The sequence below is a fragment of the Lolium rigidum genome, unplaced genomic scaffold (assembly GCF_022539505.1).
Source record: "Lolium rigidum isolate FL_2022 unplaced genomic scaffold, APGP_CSIRO_Lrig_0.1 contig_41757_1, whole genome shotgun sequence".
NCBI lineage: Eukaryota > Viridiplantae > Streptophyta > Magnoliopsida > Poales > Poaceae > Lolium > Lolium rigidum.
Genome location: NW_025900512.1, coordinates 26,359 through 44,304, shown reverse-complemented (window position 1 = coordinate 44,304; position 17,946 = coordinate 26,359). Strand labels below are relative to the sequence as shown.

General features: G+C 41.8%; 1 protein-coding gene across 1 annotated transcript in view; it reads right to left on the bottom strand.

The window, feature by feature from the left end:
* Positions 1–343: 343 nt before the first annotated feature.
* Positions 344–17,946, bottom strand: part of LOC124681399 — a 32,883-nt gene continuing 15,280 nt past the window's right edge. Inside the window, exons 7-12 of the mRNA XM_047216324.1 lie at positions 8,117–8,633; positions 7,737–8,035; positions 1,289–1,681; positions 1,050–1,181; positions 824–972; positions 344–347 (exon numbers count right to left, since the gene is read on the bottom strand). Coding sequence (XP_047072280.1) covers positions 344–347; positions 824–972; positions 1,050–1,181; positions 1,289–1,681; positions 7,737–8,035; positions 8,117–8,633 — 1,494 coding nt within the window. The remainder of the gene's footprint in view (positions 348–823; positions 973–1,049; positions 1,182–1,288; positions 1,682–7,736; positions 8,036–8,116; positions 8,634–17,946) is intronic.

The following is a 17,946-nucleotide window of genomic DNA, read 5'->3' as shown; positions in this document are numbered from 1 at the left end:
ATAGATTTAGGAAAAATGTAATCTGCCAACACGAAAAAATCTCACCTCAAAATATCCAGTATTTTGGGTTGCGCAAAAATAACAAAATCTGATATGTAAAGCACTGAACAATGCAAATTTTCAAACCTCCCAAATCTATCAGAATTTTTCAATTTTGTGAAACCTAGAATATAAAGTATTTTCGGTTGAGATTTTGCATGTTGGTAGAGTACAACATTATCTATGTCTTATTGAAAGATTTTTTTGAAACTTTGAAATTATGTATCCAGCTTACGAAAAATACGGAGCTATGTTGCGCTCCAAAGCAAATGGATACAGTGCGGCCTATCTACTATCATGTTTTTCACCTGCAGACCATGGAGCGGAGCAAACAAATGCTAAGACAGTATAAAAGAACTCGAAAATATTGATTACCTTTTCGACACCATCAAACATGCAAGACCACAAAAAGATAAATTATTGTAACTTCCATCACGGGCACCATAGAGGACTGTCTTAAGCCTGAGAAGTATGAAGTACTCATTTAGTAATTTCTACTCCCTCCGATCTATAATAAGTGTTGGTGGTTTTAGTTCAACTTTGAACTAAAACCACGACAATCCTTAAGGATAAGAGGGAGTAGTAAATGTCAATTATACATTAGGGGAAAATCTGCAAGTAAAGCTGTGCGAACGGCTACCGGAAAAAAAAAGCTGTGCGAACGGGGCACCTAATGTACACTTCAGTAACACAATGCATGACTAATCTGAACATTTGTTGTTGCATTTGCAGCAAGATATGTTTGAGGTGATGTCATTATATAAGAACATACTATGGACATTACCTGAAGTTAATGGAACTCCACAGATAAAAAGGACCATGTCTTGTACCTGTAATTAGAAGTGGTAGATTGGGATGGGAAATGACAGAAATGACTTCAGACAGGAAGCCTTCCAGGGTTTTAACACATATCTTTTGCTGCATGTCCCATATCTGATTTCACAAAGAAAGCATGCATTATCAGCAATGCAATGCACGTACTTTATTGGTGTATGTTTGAAATAACAGACCTTGGCGGTCTTATCATTGGAGCCAGTAAGCAAACACTGCTGATCATCACGTGTGAAGAAATACAAGCAGTTCACTTGTTTAGAGTGTCCTGACAGAGTATACTTAGGTTCAGGAGAATCAAAATTCCAAACCTAAACAAACAACACAAGAGTATGTAATCAAGGCCCAGTAGATAATTTGGACGTATCTTTGTATAGTCGAAGGTTGGTTAGAAAAAAGAGGGTTAAGAAACCCAAACCTTCACTTCTCCACTCTCGGAAGCAGCAGCAAAACTGTTGGTATCCGTAGGGTCAATTGCGATATGATTTAACACATGGCGGCCTATTCCGTCTTTGAAAGTTCGTATACACTCCCAGCCCTTGTCCCAGTCCCAGGCCTTTATCTCAGTACCTGCTAATGACAACACATATGGATGTATTGGATGAACGACCAGTGATGTGTTGGATGAATGACCTGATCTTCTATCATGACTGAATCTCGTGATTTCTTGCATTTCTGATTTGTAGTTGTACACATGGATCAAACTATCAGATGTCCATACTAAAAACCATTGCTTTCGTGCAACAAATAGAACGGACACAATTGTAGTGAGCTGGTCAGCATTTTTTACTTCAACCGTAGCCACCAAATTCTGCGGGCAAATACAAAGCAGCCATTTGTCAACCAAACGTAAAAAGCAGGCAAGGTGTTTAATTTGGGTCGTAGATAGAGATGCACCAATTAAGAAAATGTATTTTTTACCTTAATTAAGAAAATGTATTTTTACCTTAATTAAGAAAATGTATTTTAATCTATTTCAAATGTCAAAAAAAATCAGAAAAAATCAGGTGTACATTCCGACATTCAACTTTCGACAGCAAAGTATAACGGAAAAAGATATTTTCTGTGGCCTATGTAAAAAAGACAATACAATGGCCTATGTAAAAAAGCACGAAAAATTGCCTTTTTACACATGTCACAAAAATGTTTTTTCTTTGTGAAACTTTGTGTGCAAACATAAATTGTCTTGATATAAACCTAGATACTGTCTTTTGGAATATGTAGACATTTTGAAATATGGTTTTTGGCAGTGGGCACATCTACACCTATGAGGGAAAGTGGATTTCCGGATACACTTGCCGGTACAAATTGATCTTGTAATATTTTTTGTGGAGGCACGGTAGTTTTTAGTTTTTAGGCTGTCAAGAACATTTTTCATATATGCATCTTACTTCAACCATCACCAAAAAGGTTATTCCACATGTTTGCATATCACCAGAAAATAGTACAAGTTCATGTTTTAAGAAAGAAGTTACTTGCCTGAATCTCATAGTCCCATATATCAACAAAGCTGCCATGTCCTGTAATAATCCTAGGTGACAAGAAAATAACAAATGCTCCCTCAAAAAAAAAAAAAACAAATGCTGTATAATCGTAACAAATTCCCACACTGGAATAAAGAGATCTAAATATTATGTTTGTTACATTGTACTGACGCACTCACCACGGCTCTGTAGGATGTGCATCTAGCACCCCTATGGACCAACGACTACACTCCACGTATTTGCTCTGATTCAACAAAACTCAGGTAATGATTACATAGTATATATTTGTTTGGATAAAGGATTACATAGTATATATATATACGATCAGGTTGAGGAGAATCAAAATTCCAAATCTAAACAAAAACACAGTCTGAAATCAAGGTCCATTACAAAAGTAATGTTGAAGTTTGGTTAGCGGAGATAAGAAACCGAACACTTCGCTTTAACAAATTAATAGAAGGATATATGTATCAGTGGATATAGAGACCAGAGCTTTCCCTTTTAAAAAGAAAAAAGTAAACCGCACGAGCGGTCCTAATTCTTTGTCCGTGCCTTGACTTTAGTTTCTATTCTTTAAAACTGAATATCTCAGTTCCAACTCTTTGGTTAGTTACTCACCCGAGGTCCTAAATTGGTCTGACCAGGGTTGACCCCTGCCACATCGACACTAGGGCCTAGGAGGCAGACAGCTCACCCTACATATTTGCTAATAGGCCCTTGGGATTGTATTTCTTCCAAAACACGGTCCATGTTTCTCTCCCCACCCATTTCTGCCACGGTCGTGCCCTCACACAACTCCGCATCTTAGAGTTGGTGTCTCTGCCGGAGTGGTGAGAGGAAACACTGCTGGTCGAAGAGCTGCTCGAGGCCATTCGATTCTGCGAGGCCAGCGTCCATGTGGTCCATACCTTCATTGGTGCACAGACACGATGACGAGCTCGCCGGATTCATGCTCGACTAGGGAGTCGGCCACACAGTCAGTGAGGTGTTGCGTGCACACCTCTTCAGCAACTGTTGCGCTCCCGGTCAAAGAGTGCATCGAGGGGAGGATCGACCGGCCCCGAGATGAGTGCTTGCGCCTGGGAGTCGTGGATGTCCTCATCGCGCGCAAGGGCAGACTCCAGTCCAACCGCAGAGAAGTTGCGTCACCTGCGACCATGCGCATCGGCTCGTCCTCGCCTTGGCTGGCGTGGTGCGATGACTAGAGGAGGTAGGTGTCCATCTTTCTCCGTGGTAGTAAGGGCATCTCCAACGGGGCGTGCGCGACCGTTTGTGTCCTCGTGGACTGGAAATACGCCTGCACCCTACTCTAGCGGGGCGACACATCGTGTCTGTGGTGTCTGCGGAGACACAAACGCGAGACAAATATATGGCATGTTTGCGTCTCCGCGGGTACTGCGCGGTTGCGCCGAGCATCCGCTCGCTTCCTCCACGGGCCCACCTGGCAGCGACTCTGGCCCCATCGGCGCGAATTAAAGCATAGCAACTGCCGGGGAGGTCAACCGCCGGAGCGCCGATCGACCCACCAACCGCCGGAATCGAGCGCCAAACCGCCGCCAAAGAGCAACCGCACGCCTCTTTGTTATACGCGCCGACATTAATCCCCGCTGAATATAACCCTTGCACCTGTTGTAATTCATGTCCAACCGGCTGCCATTCTTCTTCTTCTCCAACACCGGCTAGCCACCATGAGCAATCTGTTGTTACCATCGGACACAGATAGCGAGGGGAAGCCACCGGGATGGCGGTATTGGTGGGATGGGGCTTCGACGCCCAGCAACCCTAGCTCCCCGCCGACGGAGGGCGAGGAGGAGGAAGGCCAGGAGGAGGAGGACAACGACGCCATGTGAGCACGGCTGGAGGCGCTGGAGGCGGCGGACGACGCGGCGACGGCAAGGAAGGAGGCGAGGGCGCAGGTGGAGCCTCGTCGTGCGTTCACTGACGAAGAGGAAGATCCCAATGACCAGTCGTCGAACTATAACTCAAGCTCGTCGGACGCGTCGACCGATAGTACCTCTTCGGAGGAGGAGGTGACAAGCAGGAGGCGCGTCCGTGAGGAGGACGAGGCGGGACCTTCTAACAAGAAGGCCAAGAATTAGTTTAAAATTTGTTTGTTTTCGTGTTTGTTCTCTAGTTTGTATGTTAAATATGTTTGAACTTGTTCGATTCGAGAAAGAATTAGTTTAAAATTTGTTTGTTTTCGCATATTCTTCATGATGTTTCAAAGATTCATGGGCACTACAATTGCATCCATGCATCTGGTTGGATTCTGATAGAAGGAAAAGAAAAAGCAGTTTTGAAAACAAAATATTTGGGTCTCCAAAATGCTTCGGACCGCTAGGGGTGCCCCCCGACGCAAACGGACATTTTACATCTCGCGGTCATTTTTGCGTCTGTCAGGCGATGCAAACGGATGCTCGCGGACAATTTGGACGTCCGAAATGCATCGCTCCATTGAAGATGCCCTAAGAGAAGGTGCAAACAGCAGACTGCAGCAAGATCGTGAGCGGGTCCAGCTTGTTCCGTCACGTGAGTTACAGATCCCGCCCAAGATTTGGAGAGGAGAGGGAAAGGGACAGTGGTTTGGGGAGAAATATAAAGATGGGGGCCGTTTTGCGAATATGCAAGTCTAGCTAGTAGCCTCCTATGCCTCACCGTTGATGTGGCAGTGGTCAAACACCACGCGGACAGGTCAACGTGGGTCGAACCAAAATAGAACCCCGGGTGAGCCACTAACCAAAGATTTAGGGTTAAGATATTCAATTTTTTAAAATAGAAACTAAAGTGAAGGCACGGGCAAAGAATTGGAACTTTCCGTGCGGTTTACTCAAAAGAAAACTTCACTAATATTAGAATCAACAACACTGTTGTTGGTATCCGTAGGGTTAAATACAGTTACTTGCCTTTATCTCATAGTAGATGTTCATTTGTTAAATACAGTTACTTGCCTTGATCTCATAGTAGATGTTTATTTGTTAAATATAGTTACTTGCCTTTATCTCATAGTCGTCTCGTATACCAACACAACCGCTCCGATGTCCGGCAATAATCCTAAGAGCAAGTATAATAAAATCTAGTCAGTAGGCTATAAAAATTTAAATATAATACTTATACTTAGTTGGAAGGGAGAGAAGAAGATATATAAGATAAGTGGGCTCTCATGCAGGATCTAGCTCTAGCACGTGCTCATAGTTACTTTGTGAGACTAAAAGGAAGATCATTTATTAATAAAGTAGTGCATTTCTAGAGCCAATTATTGTACATGTTAACTATATATTGACTATACATGATATGACACCTTACTTATAGTGCGGGGAAGTGGGCGTGTTGCTGCATCGCCTTCTCGCGCGGGGAGTTGATGCGGTTGGCTCGTGCGGGTGCTGCTCGTGTAGAGGGCCGGTCAGGAGCAACTGATGACATGGTGGCGGGGCTGGAGAGACGTCGGGCGCTGGGCGTGCGGTGGCCAAGAGGATACGGGAGGTTGGTGCGACGGTGTCCCGGGCTCGATCTGGGTCCGCCCGGGCCCAATCTGGGTCAAAGGATGGCATGCTTTTGCATGGTGACACTGTTGCCATGCCTGCAGCTCCTCTTGCGGGTTAGCGCTGCTTGCTAGAGGTGCAAGGTGCTCCACAGTCATTCCTGGATTATGTGCTCGACGTCTCCTCTGTGGCAGGCTAGTGGCGTGGGGGCTAGTGGCCTGGCATGAGTAAAGGTGGAGGTCCTAGGGGTCCTCTTGGCCGAAGATGAAGACATGTCTGAGGCATGTCCTTCTTAATCTGGCCGAAGTGGTGAGTTTCAGAAGGATCCGCCGGCGAATATAACAGTGCATCTATTGCCTGAAGTTTGCTGGATCAGGTGGTATTTGGTCGTGCGTAACCGTGCTTTTATTCCGACCGTTTGGTTATGAAGAGAGTGGCGCGAAGTTCTGTTCTGTACTACCATCAAGTGACATTATGGTCCATGGTAAAGTTAGTGACGGGGAATATCATGAAGGCTGGATTGGAGGACTAGCAATGGAGGTTCGAGTCTCTGCGCTGTTGAGGAACTTGCTTGGTGTTCTAGCCTCGTAGGAGCGGCTTTGGTTAGTGGAGGTGATAACATATGAGAACTTCAAAGTTCTAGTTTGCAGGGTGGAAAATCAAGGTCTGCCATTAATTGCTTGTTCTTAGCAATAGCCTTGTTGAAAACATTTTTTTGTGAGCACGGACTCTCTCTAGGTGAAAACATATGATTTTTGATCGGGTGACGACAGTTTGTGTGCTTCGTTTTCTTTCTTGGAGGCATCGTTACTGGACATGCTGAACTTTTGGTGTTGTCTTTGTGGTGTTTGTGCTGCTATTAGGTTTTGATCACTGTAGCGGGACTTTTCTTTATGTAATTCTTCTTTTTTCCAATGTGTGTATCCGCATTCCTCCTAGGCACTGTGTTGGTGGAGAGGCTAGGTGTAATTGATATCTTCACGATATTAATATATACTCGTTATCGAAAAAGGCCAGCAGCTGGCTATACTATTGAACTTGCTCTAAGTGATGAGAAAATAATAAATGTTGGATAATCGCAACAAATGCACATACTTGAATAAATATATTTAATTATTATTATGTTGGTCATATTGTACTAGGCACTCACCATGGGTTCGTAGGATTTGTATCTACCGCCTTCTTCTGCCCGTCGGTATGCTCCACGTATTTCCTCTGATTCAAGAAAACTCTTGTTAGCTTTACAGGAACCACCTCAGGATTGGAAGTTCTGTGAATAGCAAAAAAAGGTACATACCTGTACTAACGGCGTGCTTGCCTCCTTCATTTAAATGCAATGAAATAAAATAATATATTAGCGCATATAATGAACTCATGATTAATGATTGGTTAGGTCAGACCACCTCTTCTTGCGAAAAGGTAAGACCACTTTTGGGGTGCTGAGATATGGAAGAGGATCGATCAGCTGGGACATTCTAGCTCGAGCTAAACCACATGACGGTATGGGGTTAGGGATATGCGCATACTTAATCAGGCGTTGTTGACACGTCAAGCTTGGAGGCCAATCCAACAGCCGAATAGCCTTTGTGCTTGCTAGCTAAACTTAAGTCCAAACAAAGGTACTATCATGGAAAAGCTGGTATTAATACTAGGTTGTACGATACCAAGTAAAATCGCAACCCAAACTCTACATCTCGTGAATAGATTAACTACACAGGCTAATCTAGTACACTTCACTAAAACCCACCTATAGAAAGAAAGAAAAAAAGAAAGAAGGAAAGAAAGAAAGAACAACGAAAAGCAGATAGAAATAATATCACCTATATATGTAGGGAAAATCATATCCAAGGTTTAACTTATCTTTGTAAGGAAAGAAAACTGATCTGAGCTCGGACAAACTCACCACGAATGTCATCTCTCCTTGTGCAACATAAGCAGCTTTCAATGCGACGCTACGCATTGTATCTGATCCAAACGTCCTGGCGAGCCTAAAATCCGTGCTATATTCAGTGTCGCCTGTATGGTGATCTGTGAATTCATAAGCTTTACAGTACTTTAAGACCAAGTCATTATCTATTTTTTCTGGAAGGTTTTCTTTTTTCAGTGTTGTCACAACAAGAGTGCAAGTGGATTGTGCTGGTATGATGCCATACAGTGGCAGTCGTACGAAACACTCCACGTGTTGGCTCATTTCCTCCTCCACCTCGGTAGAGGTCCTCTTCCCCAACTCCACCTCTTTCATCAATTCCTCAAAAATTCTGTGACAGTTATCTATATTCTTCTTAAGCATAAATACCACAGGTTCATTGCTGTTGTTTGTTATGTTCAGTGAGCACGGGACAACCTTATTGGGTTGAAAGGGGAATAGGAGCTTGGACGGGAGGACATCAAGAGGCTTGTTTTGTAGTTCTGTGTCAAAAAAAACATCCAAATTCACCTCATCAACCGTGTCACCCGGCATTTCATTGAACATATCTGTAGTTATATCCTCGCATGCAAGGGGCCCATTTAGTTTGGCGCTCCGCACGGTGAACTCATTGGCACGCAGTACATCTCGTGGAGCCTTCTCTTGTGATTGCAAAGTTATGTTAACGGTACGCTTGGATTGTGGTGGCACAATATCTTTCATTGGCTGTATAGAGTATGGCAAGGGACTGCTCGTTAGGATATCGAAGACAATGTACGCATCTGTATTGTTGGTTAGCTGAAATGAGCTTGATATCTGCTTCTTAAGTTTGAAAGGAAAACAAATCTGGAGCGGCTCTATTCCAAGAATATCATCTTCTGTGTATGGGCATATCTGCGACAAAAGAGCAAGATGCATAATCAGTTACACAAATGTACTCCCTATTTGCCATTCATTAACTGTACTTTTTGACGAAATTTCAGTAATGCTATATATTTAAAGAGTTAAACCAAAGTAAGATTTTGCCGATAAAAAACGACGGTAACTAATGCAGCTCCACTTGTCCAAGTTTTTTTGCTGATGTGAGGCATGGCAATCTGCACCGATTGGTCATGCATATCTATATCAATCTATATTATATATTAGAAATTGGAGAACTCTCGTCCCTCAGGGCACTGCTCACGCGCATAAACATGATACAATATAGGTAAATATGTGATATATTTTTCCACAGATAATTGTTTAAGCAAATTATCGACACGAATCTTTAACTTCGATAGTAAATGTGTGATATATGTGTAGTATATTTTTCTACAGGTAATTCTTTACAGTAATTTTTTGAGACAAATACTTAATTTAATAGTAATTATTCGGCGGTAATTGCCCGCCAGCAGTTTTTTTTACCGCCGCGTTATTCTCCGATGGTGATTTCGTGGCATTGTTTCTTCAATAGTGCACGAATGGTTGTTTTTCAGCGTTACTTCTTCGCTATAAATGTTCAACCTCAAGAGTAGTTCTCCGACCGTAATAACCCAATAGTAATGCTTCGTCGACGCATAATTCTTCGAATGTAACAAAAGTATTGCATCGAAGGTGCATGAACAGTTACATCTAGCAGTAATCCTAGACGGTAACTCTTTAATGGCAATTGTATGGTTCTGCAATAGTTTGAGCATTATCGTACGGTAACTTCGAGAGAGAAAACACTTCACATTTGTCGCCTTTTTATTTGGCAAAATACCACTATTCTTTTCAATGGTAGGTTTTGGGAGGATGCCTGGTTGGGTGATAGGCCGTTATATCAACAACATATATCCGTCTTTCTACATCATAGTTCGCAGGAAATATTCTTCAGCGGCCAATGTTTTATCCTCCATTCTTAAAAATATTCATGTTAGAAGGCATCTAGTTCATAATAATTGGGCAGGGCGGCTATATTTGTTCCAGAGTTTAATGATGCTCACTACCTTGAATGAGCCAAAAATATTCGTTTTGAAATCTCAGAGTACATGAGACTTCAGTGTGGAGTCCATGTACATTTTAGATTACTCCGAAAGTATTTATGGAAGCCAAAAATCCTACTATAAAGATAAAAAAGGAATTCATGTGCTCCTCAATCAAAAGGTCCTACTTACAAATTATAATTTTGGTAAACAAAATTGGGATGGAAGTAAAAGATGTTGTTTATGTGATTCTGAGGAGGCCGCAGAACAGTTATTTCTTTCATACTCTTTTGTTATCATGATTTGCCAAATTCTTTACTTGACTTATAGAATAAAGCTAGGATACACATAGGTATTTTCACTTTATGTTGGCAACCCTGGCATTGCAAGAAAAAAATTATGTTTAACAATTTGCAGGTTATACACTTGCCTGTACACTAGATTTAGTGATGGTGTTTCCTACTCCCGGTGGACCGGTGGGCGTTTATGGTTGCATTATGGAACCGACTGTTGATGACTGCTTAGGATTTCTTCAGCCAGGTTAGTTGGCGGATTTCTAAAAGGATTCTAGATGCATATTTGTTTTATTATTTTCCGTTGGTTGATCTTCTATTCACAATATGTGATACGTAAGATGTAAATTATAGGAATGCTAAACTTTGCAGAAAAGGCTGCTTGCATTAACTGATGTAGAGGCCAGGTCTAACTCCCCTTTTTGTGAAAAAAACAATAAACTGGTTGATGGTAATATGTATATTCTCTTACTTAAAGGCATGAACATGAATTGATAAGAAAATTTTATCATATGCATTGAATTCTTAGAGAAGTAAATAAAACATGTTAGTGTTGCCTTCGAATAGCTAATGTTTGTATGCTCCTTCTGTCGTGGTTAAAATTAAACTAGAAAACATGTGACTAACATAAGACATCCCGTTTAATAGTGAAAAATGTTATATATTTCATGCTGAGTAATCATCTCTTAACTAAGAGAAGAAAAAACACTTTTACTTTGTTTCTCTCTCTCCTTCAACTAGAAAATCATTATGTGGGGCGTTGTTAAGATAGCACCATTGCACTCTATATGTACGGGATTACATGGCCAGTGGGCCATTTTGTTGGGACAGAGATGTGGGCTTGTATATATCGATGAGAAAATCTCGGTGATTTTAGTGCTGCCCCTCAATTGCACCAAACTTCGCCCCCCTTGGTTTCATGTTTTCCTTCACCCGCGAGAAGATTTTGTGGCTAATCAGTGGCTATAAAAACGTGTATGCATTAAGGATAGTTAATGCTAGGGAGGCGACCAGACTACTCATAGTGAAAATAAGTTAGGGAGGCGACAGTTAGACTATTAACATTGGAAGTAAGGTAGCATCATGCAAGTACATGCAACTACATTCAATGTAACTAGGAATATTGATGACACAAAGTATTATGATATTAGAAAAAATGCTTGTGGTAACAAGCTATGTTACCATAACATCACACTTTTCAAGATAAAATGAGTCTAGAAGCTAATTAATGAAACAATATATTATACTACTACCTCTATGTTACTATGCACTATAAAAATAGTAACATATACATGTGTCATATAATATTTGGCATAGGAATTAAGAGTTAATGCTCTAGACTAATAATCTCGAAATATCACAAAATGGTCTTCAGCCCTATAATCCGATTTGGATAGAGTACGTGACATAGTAGTTGTGCCACACGGCATACACCCCACCCCGACCCTATAATCCAGTTAGGGTTGGGCCGTAGACAAAAAATAGGCCATCTCGCATCACTTGGATGTTTAGGTCTAGAATACACCCAGCGGCCCATCGCATATTAGTTTGCGAAACAATTTTATATTAATAAAAAGAAATTTACATCAGGAGAAAAAACAAAAAAATGTCAAATAAAAAATGAGAAATTGCGATATTGCCATCAATTTGACGTCGCCATCATTGAAGACCGGAGGCTCCCTCGGCCATGGCCACTATGATGCCGGAGGAGGTCCAAACACAAGCTTATTGCTCGTGAAAATAACTACATTATCTCTATATAAACAGGGATATTTTGTTATAATATGTAGTGAATAACTTTCTAGACCCACTAATAAGTGCTAACTAATGCCAAGATGTGAAAATATCCATCATTATTTCTTTTCTGCAGAAATGAAAGTAACTAGGAGGAAATCAAGGGCATTAAATGAAGAATGATGGATTGGAAGTATCACCAAGTCAATCAGAGTCTAGAGCTGATTCCCATAATTAAGCTTTAACGACCAGTCATGCATGCCGATACGGCTTGACCGTACCAGGTGTCGGTGGGTACACCTCGTCAAACCCAATATAAAATGTGGAGATACCCGAGGCATCTGAGAGACGCACACAGAGAAAATCGTCATTTTGTCGTAATAGTCAGATCCCATCTCCACCAAAGCCTCGATGCAGCCGCCATCGACTTTACCGCCTCATCATCATCATCATCATCATCTTCATCCTCTCCCCTACTTTTAATCCTGATTTGTTCACGATTGGCAGGATTTTAAGACTAATAATCATTCATCTATTTGATATTTATTGTATAATGTTTACTATTGTTGATCCAGTTATTTGTGAGTAGTCCATTTGGGCTATCCAATGAGGCCTAGCCTCAATTACCTATGGGATATTGTGCAATATGGGAGTATAGATTCATTTATATTCTTCGATCTTTTTATCTCGATCTTGAAGGTTTGACGGGTATCTGAAGCAAAGAGACTGCCAAAGGTATTAAGGTTTGAGTAGAGTTAGTTGCATGATTTGATGCCATGATCAAGTGAAAACATTCATGGGTCAACAGTGTGATCATCATCTAAGGAGTAAATGTGAACTTAAGGATATTATATGAATTATTTTAATACCACAACTCCACGTGCTGCGTTGGAACTCAGAGTGGATAATTGATGCATTAAGACTGTGGCATGCGACATTACATTGCACATTAGGATGCATCACCCAAATTATGTTGCATATTTACCTTGATTTTATATATATATATATATATATATATATATATATATATTGTTGCATGTGAGCTTCATTATATCTTTTAAATCCTATCTTAAGCCCATGCCTATCTGCAACCTTCGATAAACAACCAAATACAATAAGACATTGGTCCCGTAAGACAAGAGTTAAACGAAAACTAGAATTCTCACGTGTGTGATCTTACACTAAAAGCGATCTTCTCATAGATTCGATAACCTAGGATCTCTAGGAAAAATCTTTAATACTACAATCTGTAATCTAGATCGATGGTATCACTGACGTTGTTGTTGCAAGTGTTGGCACTGGCACGAGAGGTGGCATGCCAGACCTTCCATGCGCAGTCGTGGATTCCCGCAGCTAGATGAGTAGGCCCTCCCACTTGGCAAGCTCATCGAGATTGCTCTAGGCCATGGCCATATCGAGGGCCTCTTCGTCACCGAGCTCGGGAGGCTGAACCTACTGCTTGACGATCGAGCAAACCATCGTTGCCATCGCCATTGCCATCGACGTTGCTACGGACACCGATACTACTAGAAAAAGGTCTAGCCGTAGGATGGCTAGCAGTGGCACACCACTATACTAGTACACCACTTCTATATAGTAGTGGCGCACGAGGAAGAGGTGCTCCACTTCTAGAAAAGTTCCTAGTGGCGGACATGGTCAGTAGTGCACCACCACTAAGGCTCTGGCTAGTACCACCCCTCCCCTTGGATTACCAATGACGCATCACTGCTTAGGTGGGACCTGCCCTATTACAGGTAGGGGAGATAGCAGTGGTGCACATGTACATGATGTGCCATTGCTATGTCTAGGTGGAGCGTGGGAATGTTGGACACGTGCACTACTAAGTGGTGCCCAACATTCCCACCCACCCGAAGAAAATGTTAGAAATTTTTAAAAAAAAAAATCTTCAAGATGTCCATGTGTTTTATCATGTTGTTTCAAGAGAAATTAACAAAAATGAATTTCGACATTTTTTTCGAAATTACATCATGTATCGGTAAAAAAAAAATTCTGGTTGCATAGGACCTCCGATAAATATGATTTTTATATGAAAATGTATCTATGCAAAATTTTACATCTGATTTTCAATGACCCATGGTCGTTTAGCCAATTTTTAGATTCCCAAAATCAAAATGGAAACATGAGTTTTCAGCTTTTAGATTTTGAAAAATAACAAAAAGTAGCATTAGCGCACCATTAAGAGGTGCGCTACTGCTAATTTCCCTTCATCGAAATTTAAAATGGCCGGCCACCACCTACCCCCACTACCACCTTATCCTCCTCCCTCCTCCATAGATTCCTCTCCCCCTCCTCTCCTCCTCCTCTCCTCCATCTTCTCCTCCACTCCTCCATCCTCTCCTCCTCATCTTTTCCTCGATCCTCTCCTCCTTTCTCACCTCCAGTCCAGCGCCCATTCCTCCTCTCCGGACTCCTCTCCCCCAATCCGACAACCCTCCTCTCCTCTCATTCATTCTCCATCCTCTTTCCTCACCATCCTCTTTCCTCTCCATCCTCTCCTCCCTCTATTCTCCATCCCGCAACCTCTCCCATGGCCCATGTAATTAGGAAAAAATGAGCAAAAAATGGTGCTAGATGAACGGGACCAATAATTTAGAAAACAACCCAAGCAAAAAAACGAGCAAAAAAATCGCGAAAATATGGTGCTAGATCCAGATCTGGATCCAGATTCAAATTTCAAATTTTTTCTCGTGGTGCACCAAGCAGGGTTAATAGTGGCGCACCAAAAATATAGCAGTGGAACACCAAAAGATAAAAATAAAAAGGAAAAAAATAAAATTTCAAAATTTCAAAACTATAGCGGTGGCGTACCAAAAATGTAGCAGTAGCACACTAGGTTGAGCGGCACTGGTAGGGACACATATGAGTGGCGCACCAAGTCAGTACTAACACTTACCAGTGGCGTGGTGCGCCACTGCTAAGCTTTTTTCTAGTGTTGGGGTGAATTTGTTGCTAGAGTGTTCGACCTCTCCTAGGTACCTAGCTTAGTGACGCTGGTTCAACTCTAAATATGTCCCAATATAGTTGTCTGGCGCAAAAGCTGGACCGTCCCGCAGATCCGATAGAAGGATGAAGTGCTGGTGGCGAATCTCATTGCCTAGTGCTCGCCCCTCCCATGGAACGTGTGGCACTGGCACTCGACGTGATTTCATAAGTCAACCTACAGGAGGTTGACATTTTTCCGGCATGGGCTTCCTCCTCTCTTAAAGTTGCTGTGGAAAGTCAACTGGGAGGTAGTACTACTACCGCTCTCTGTGATAGCCACCTCTGGCAGGGACCCCACCTAATGGTCGTTCTGTTGGAATTAGTGCTCTAGAGACAAGTAATAATAGTTATTTATTGTCATAAATTTATAATTAGTTTCGTGGCATGCTATAACTGTATTACGCGGAAACATTAATACAAGTGTGGTATTATAAACAAACAAATAGTCCCTGGTAAAAGCACTTATGTGTATAACTGTTTATTGTGTTCAATAGTTGACCCAGGATTTCCCGATCATGGACATAAACGTCATTGACAATGAGATCATATCAATTGGTTGAATTGTATGTTGGACATGCCCAAAACATAAATATCGTAACACGATCAAGTCCGCTGAAGTTCAATGTTATAATGTTTATTAAAGCGTAAAGTAACTTAATCCTTAGACCATGAGATCATATCTACTTGTCATATTCGGAGGTTGCTTTGGCTGCATCAACCATCACACCATAAAAGGGTGATCATAAAGGAGTAGCGAAGTATTCCGACGGTATAGTTGAGGTGTATGGATAAAGAGCATGATTTGTTCATCCACATGACGGTAAGATACATAGGGCCCACACTCGGTGAGATTACATCCATAAAGCTGCGCAATGTATGCCGATATCACAGGGATGATATCACACATGAATGAGTTTAAATAGCCTTGTCGGAAACAAGACCGAACGAGCTATTCTGATACCGGTGATCATGTCTCGGACGAATGCTGGTATCGTATGACCAAAAGGAATAAGACTCGATGCGATGGTTCAAACGACGATCATATCTTCGTGGAATGCATATAGATCATTATGGTTATCCAGAATCCCCTGGTGATCATATTGACCGACGACATTGTCTCGTATCATGACTATGAAAAAACCGAACCGTGGGGTAACACACTTAAGGGTTCGACCAAACTACAGATGGTTTGGGACCCATCGGAGTTAAGAGAGATATCCGGAATAGGTTTCCGACGGAGTCCGAAGGATGTTCGGATTAGTTCGGGAGGTGCCTCGAATGATTGGTAATTAAGGATATGTTCAATATTTGTTTGGTTGAATCAATATATTGAAATAAATTTAATTAAATAATAATTTATTATTATTTTAATTAAATGGGCACTTCTATTTTATTAGGCCCCTAGAGGGAATAAATAAAAGAAAATAAAAAGGAAAATGAAAAGAAAAAAATGTGGAAGGGGAGCCGGCCCAGCCTAGCCGTGCAAGCGCGCGCACGAGCCAAGCTCGGCCGGGCGGCCCCTCCCCTAGTTGCCTCCTTTTTCCCACCTTGCCTCCTTGGAAACCCTACTGCCCCCTTGCCCCTATATATAGTGGGGCTTTTGGGGCAAATCAACACACAGAAAAATAGGGAAAATATCTCCCTAGTTTCTGACTCCGTGCGATTTCCCGAAGAACTGCGCAGGGCCATAAACAACTCCACCCGATACGCGTGAGCGCTGCTGGGATCTGGATCTAGAAATCTAATTCCGCAACTTAGCTGGATTTGAGCCCGAATCATCGTTGAGCACCGTATGTGTGTGAAACTATGAGGTGCTGCACTAGCGGCACTTGACGTCGGGAGGACTTTTACATGACCTTGCGGTCAATGGTGCCCGTTCGACTACATCAACCATGTTCTAGTGGAACCTTAACCGTTATCGGTCTATGAGGGTACGTCTCCGATATCTTCTCCGTTTACTACATTACTACATGGATAGATCTTGGGCGCATTAGGGTTTGTTAAGTTCAATTTTTTTTGTTTTCTGCTGCGAATCCCTTTGAGTGGTATCAGAGCCGATCTATGCGTAGTATGTTGTACGGTTAGAACGCTTGTGCTACATGCGGGAATTTGTTCTATAATTGTTACCCTCTCACGTGTACTTGTTCATACTGTGACATTGTTGGATGAAGCGGCCACGACCGATATCACGCGTCCCCGTATGCGGAACTAGTTCCGCACTTGACATATTTCTTGTATCACATACGCGGCTAGGGGGTGTCTGTCTCTCTAACTTTAGTGGTATGGCATTTGCAACAGAGGGACCCGACAGGGGTGTAGTAGATACAATTATCTAATCGATGGTATGGTTGTATCCTTGTAGGCAAGAACGGTTCTTTCTCGCATAAGCCAAAACATCCACTTATGCAACTAATAAAGTAGAAACGTCTATATTTGTTGCAAGGGGGCTTGTAACATGTTTTGATCATGGTGTATAGTTGATTTACCTACTAGTTGTTACTAAGTTGTAATAATAGTCCATTGCCATGATGGTCAATCAACTGGAGGCGTCACGAAGTGGGTGCCATGCCAGAGCATATGATAGAGATTAAATTGTGTAGATGATTCACCCATGACATGTTAACTAATACATTTGATCTAGATATCGTGATAGCATCTTACTTAGTTGCTAGCATTACTTGAACTAACAAAACAAAGCTCTAAACAAGATGATCCCAGAATCAAAACACCAATTAAGTGTTCATCCTTAGCATGCACCATTCTCGATTGATTGTAATTGTGGAAGCATTTGTGTCAATCGGTGCTAAACATTCTCACATTTATGTACAGTGGGTGCAAGCCACGTTGCACATGCTCTCAACTAAGCAGTATTTGACGGGTCTAGCATGTACATACATGATCCCGAGAGCTCGAGAGATCTAAAGATCGAGCATGAGTCACATGAATGATGTGATCGACGCTTAGTGTCCACCTTTTGAAACTGTGACGTTCCTGTGAACGATCGGAACGGACGTAGATTTGATCATGTAATCACTTGAAACATTCTTAGGAATAATGTATTCTAGTGCGATCTCATTATTTAATTTGATTAAAACTTGAACTCACATAAAATTATGAACTTAGTCTTCAAATTTTTTCAAATATCTTTGTAGACCATGGTGTTCTCCCATTTGCTTGATCATTTCCGTCCCTTCGTGAGAGAAGCGAAACTTACCCATAGTGGATCAGACTTCG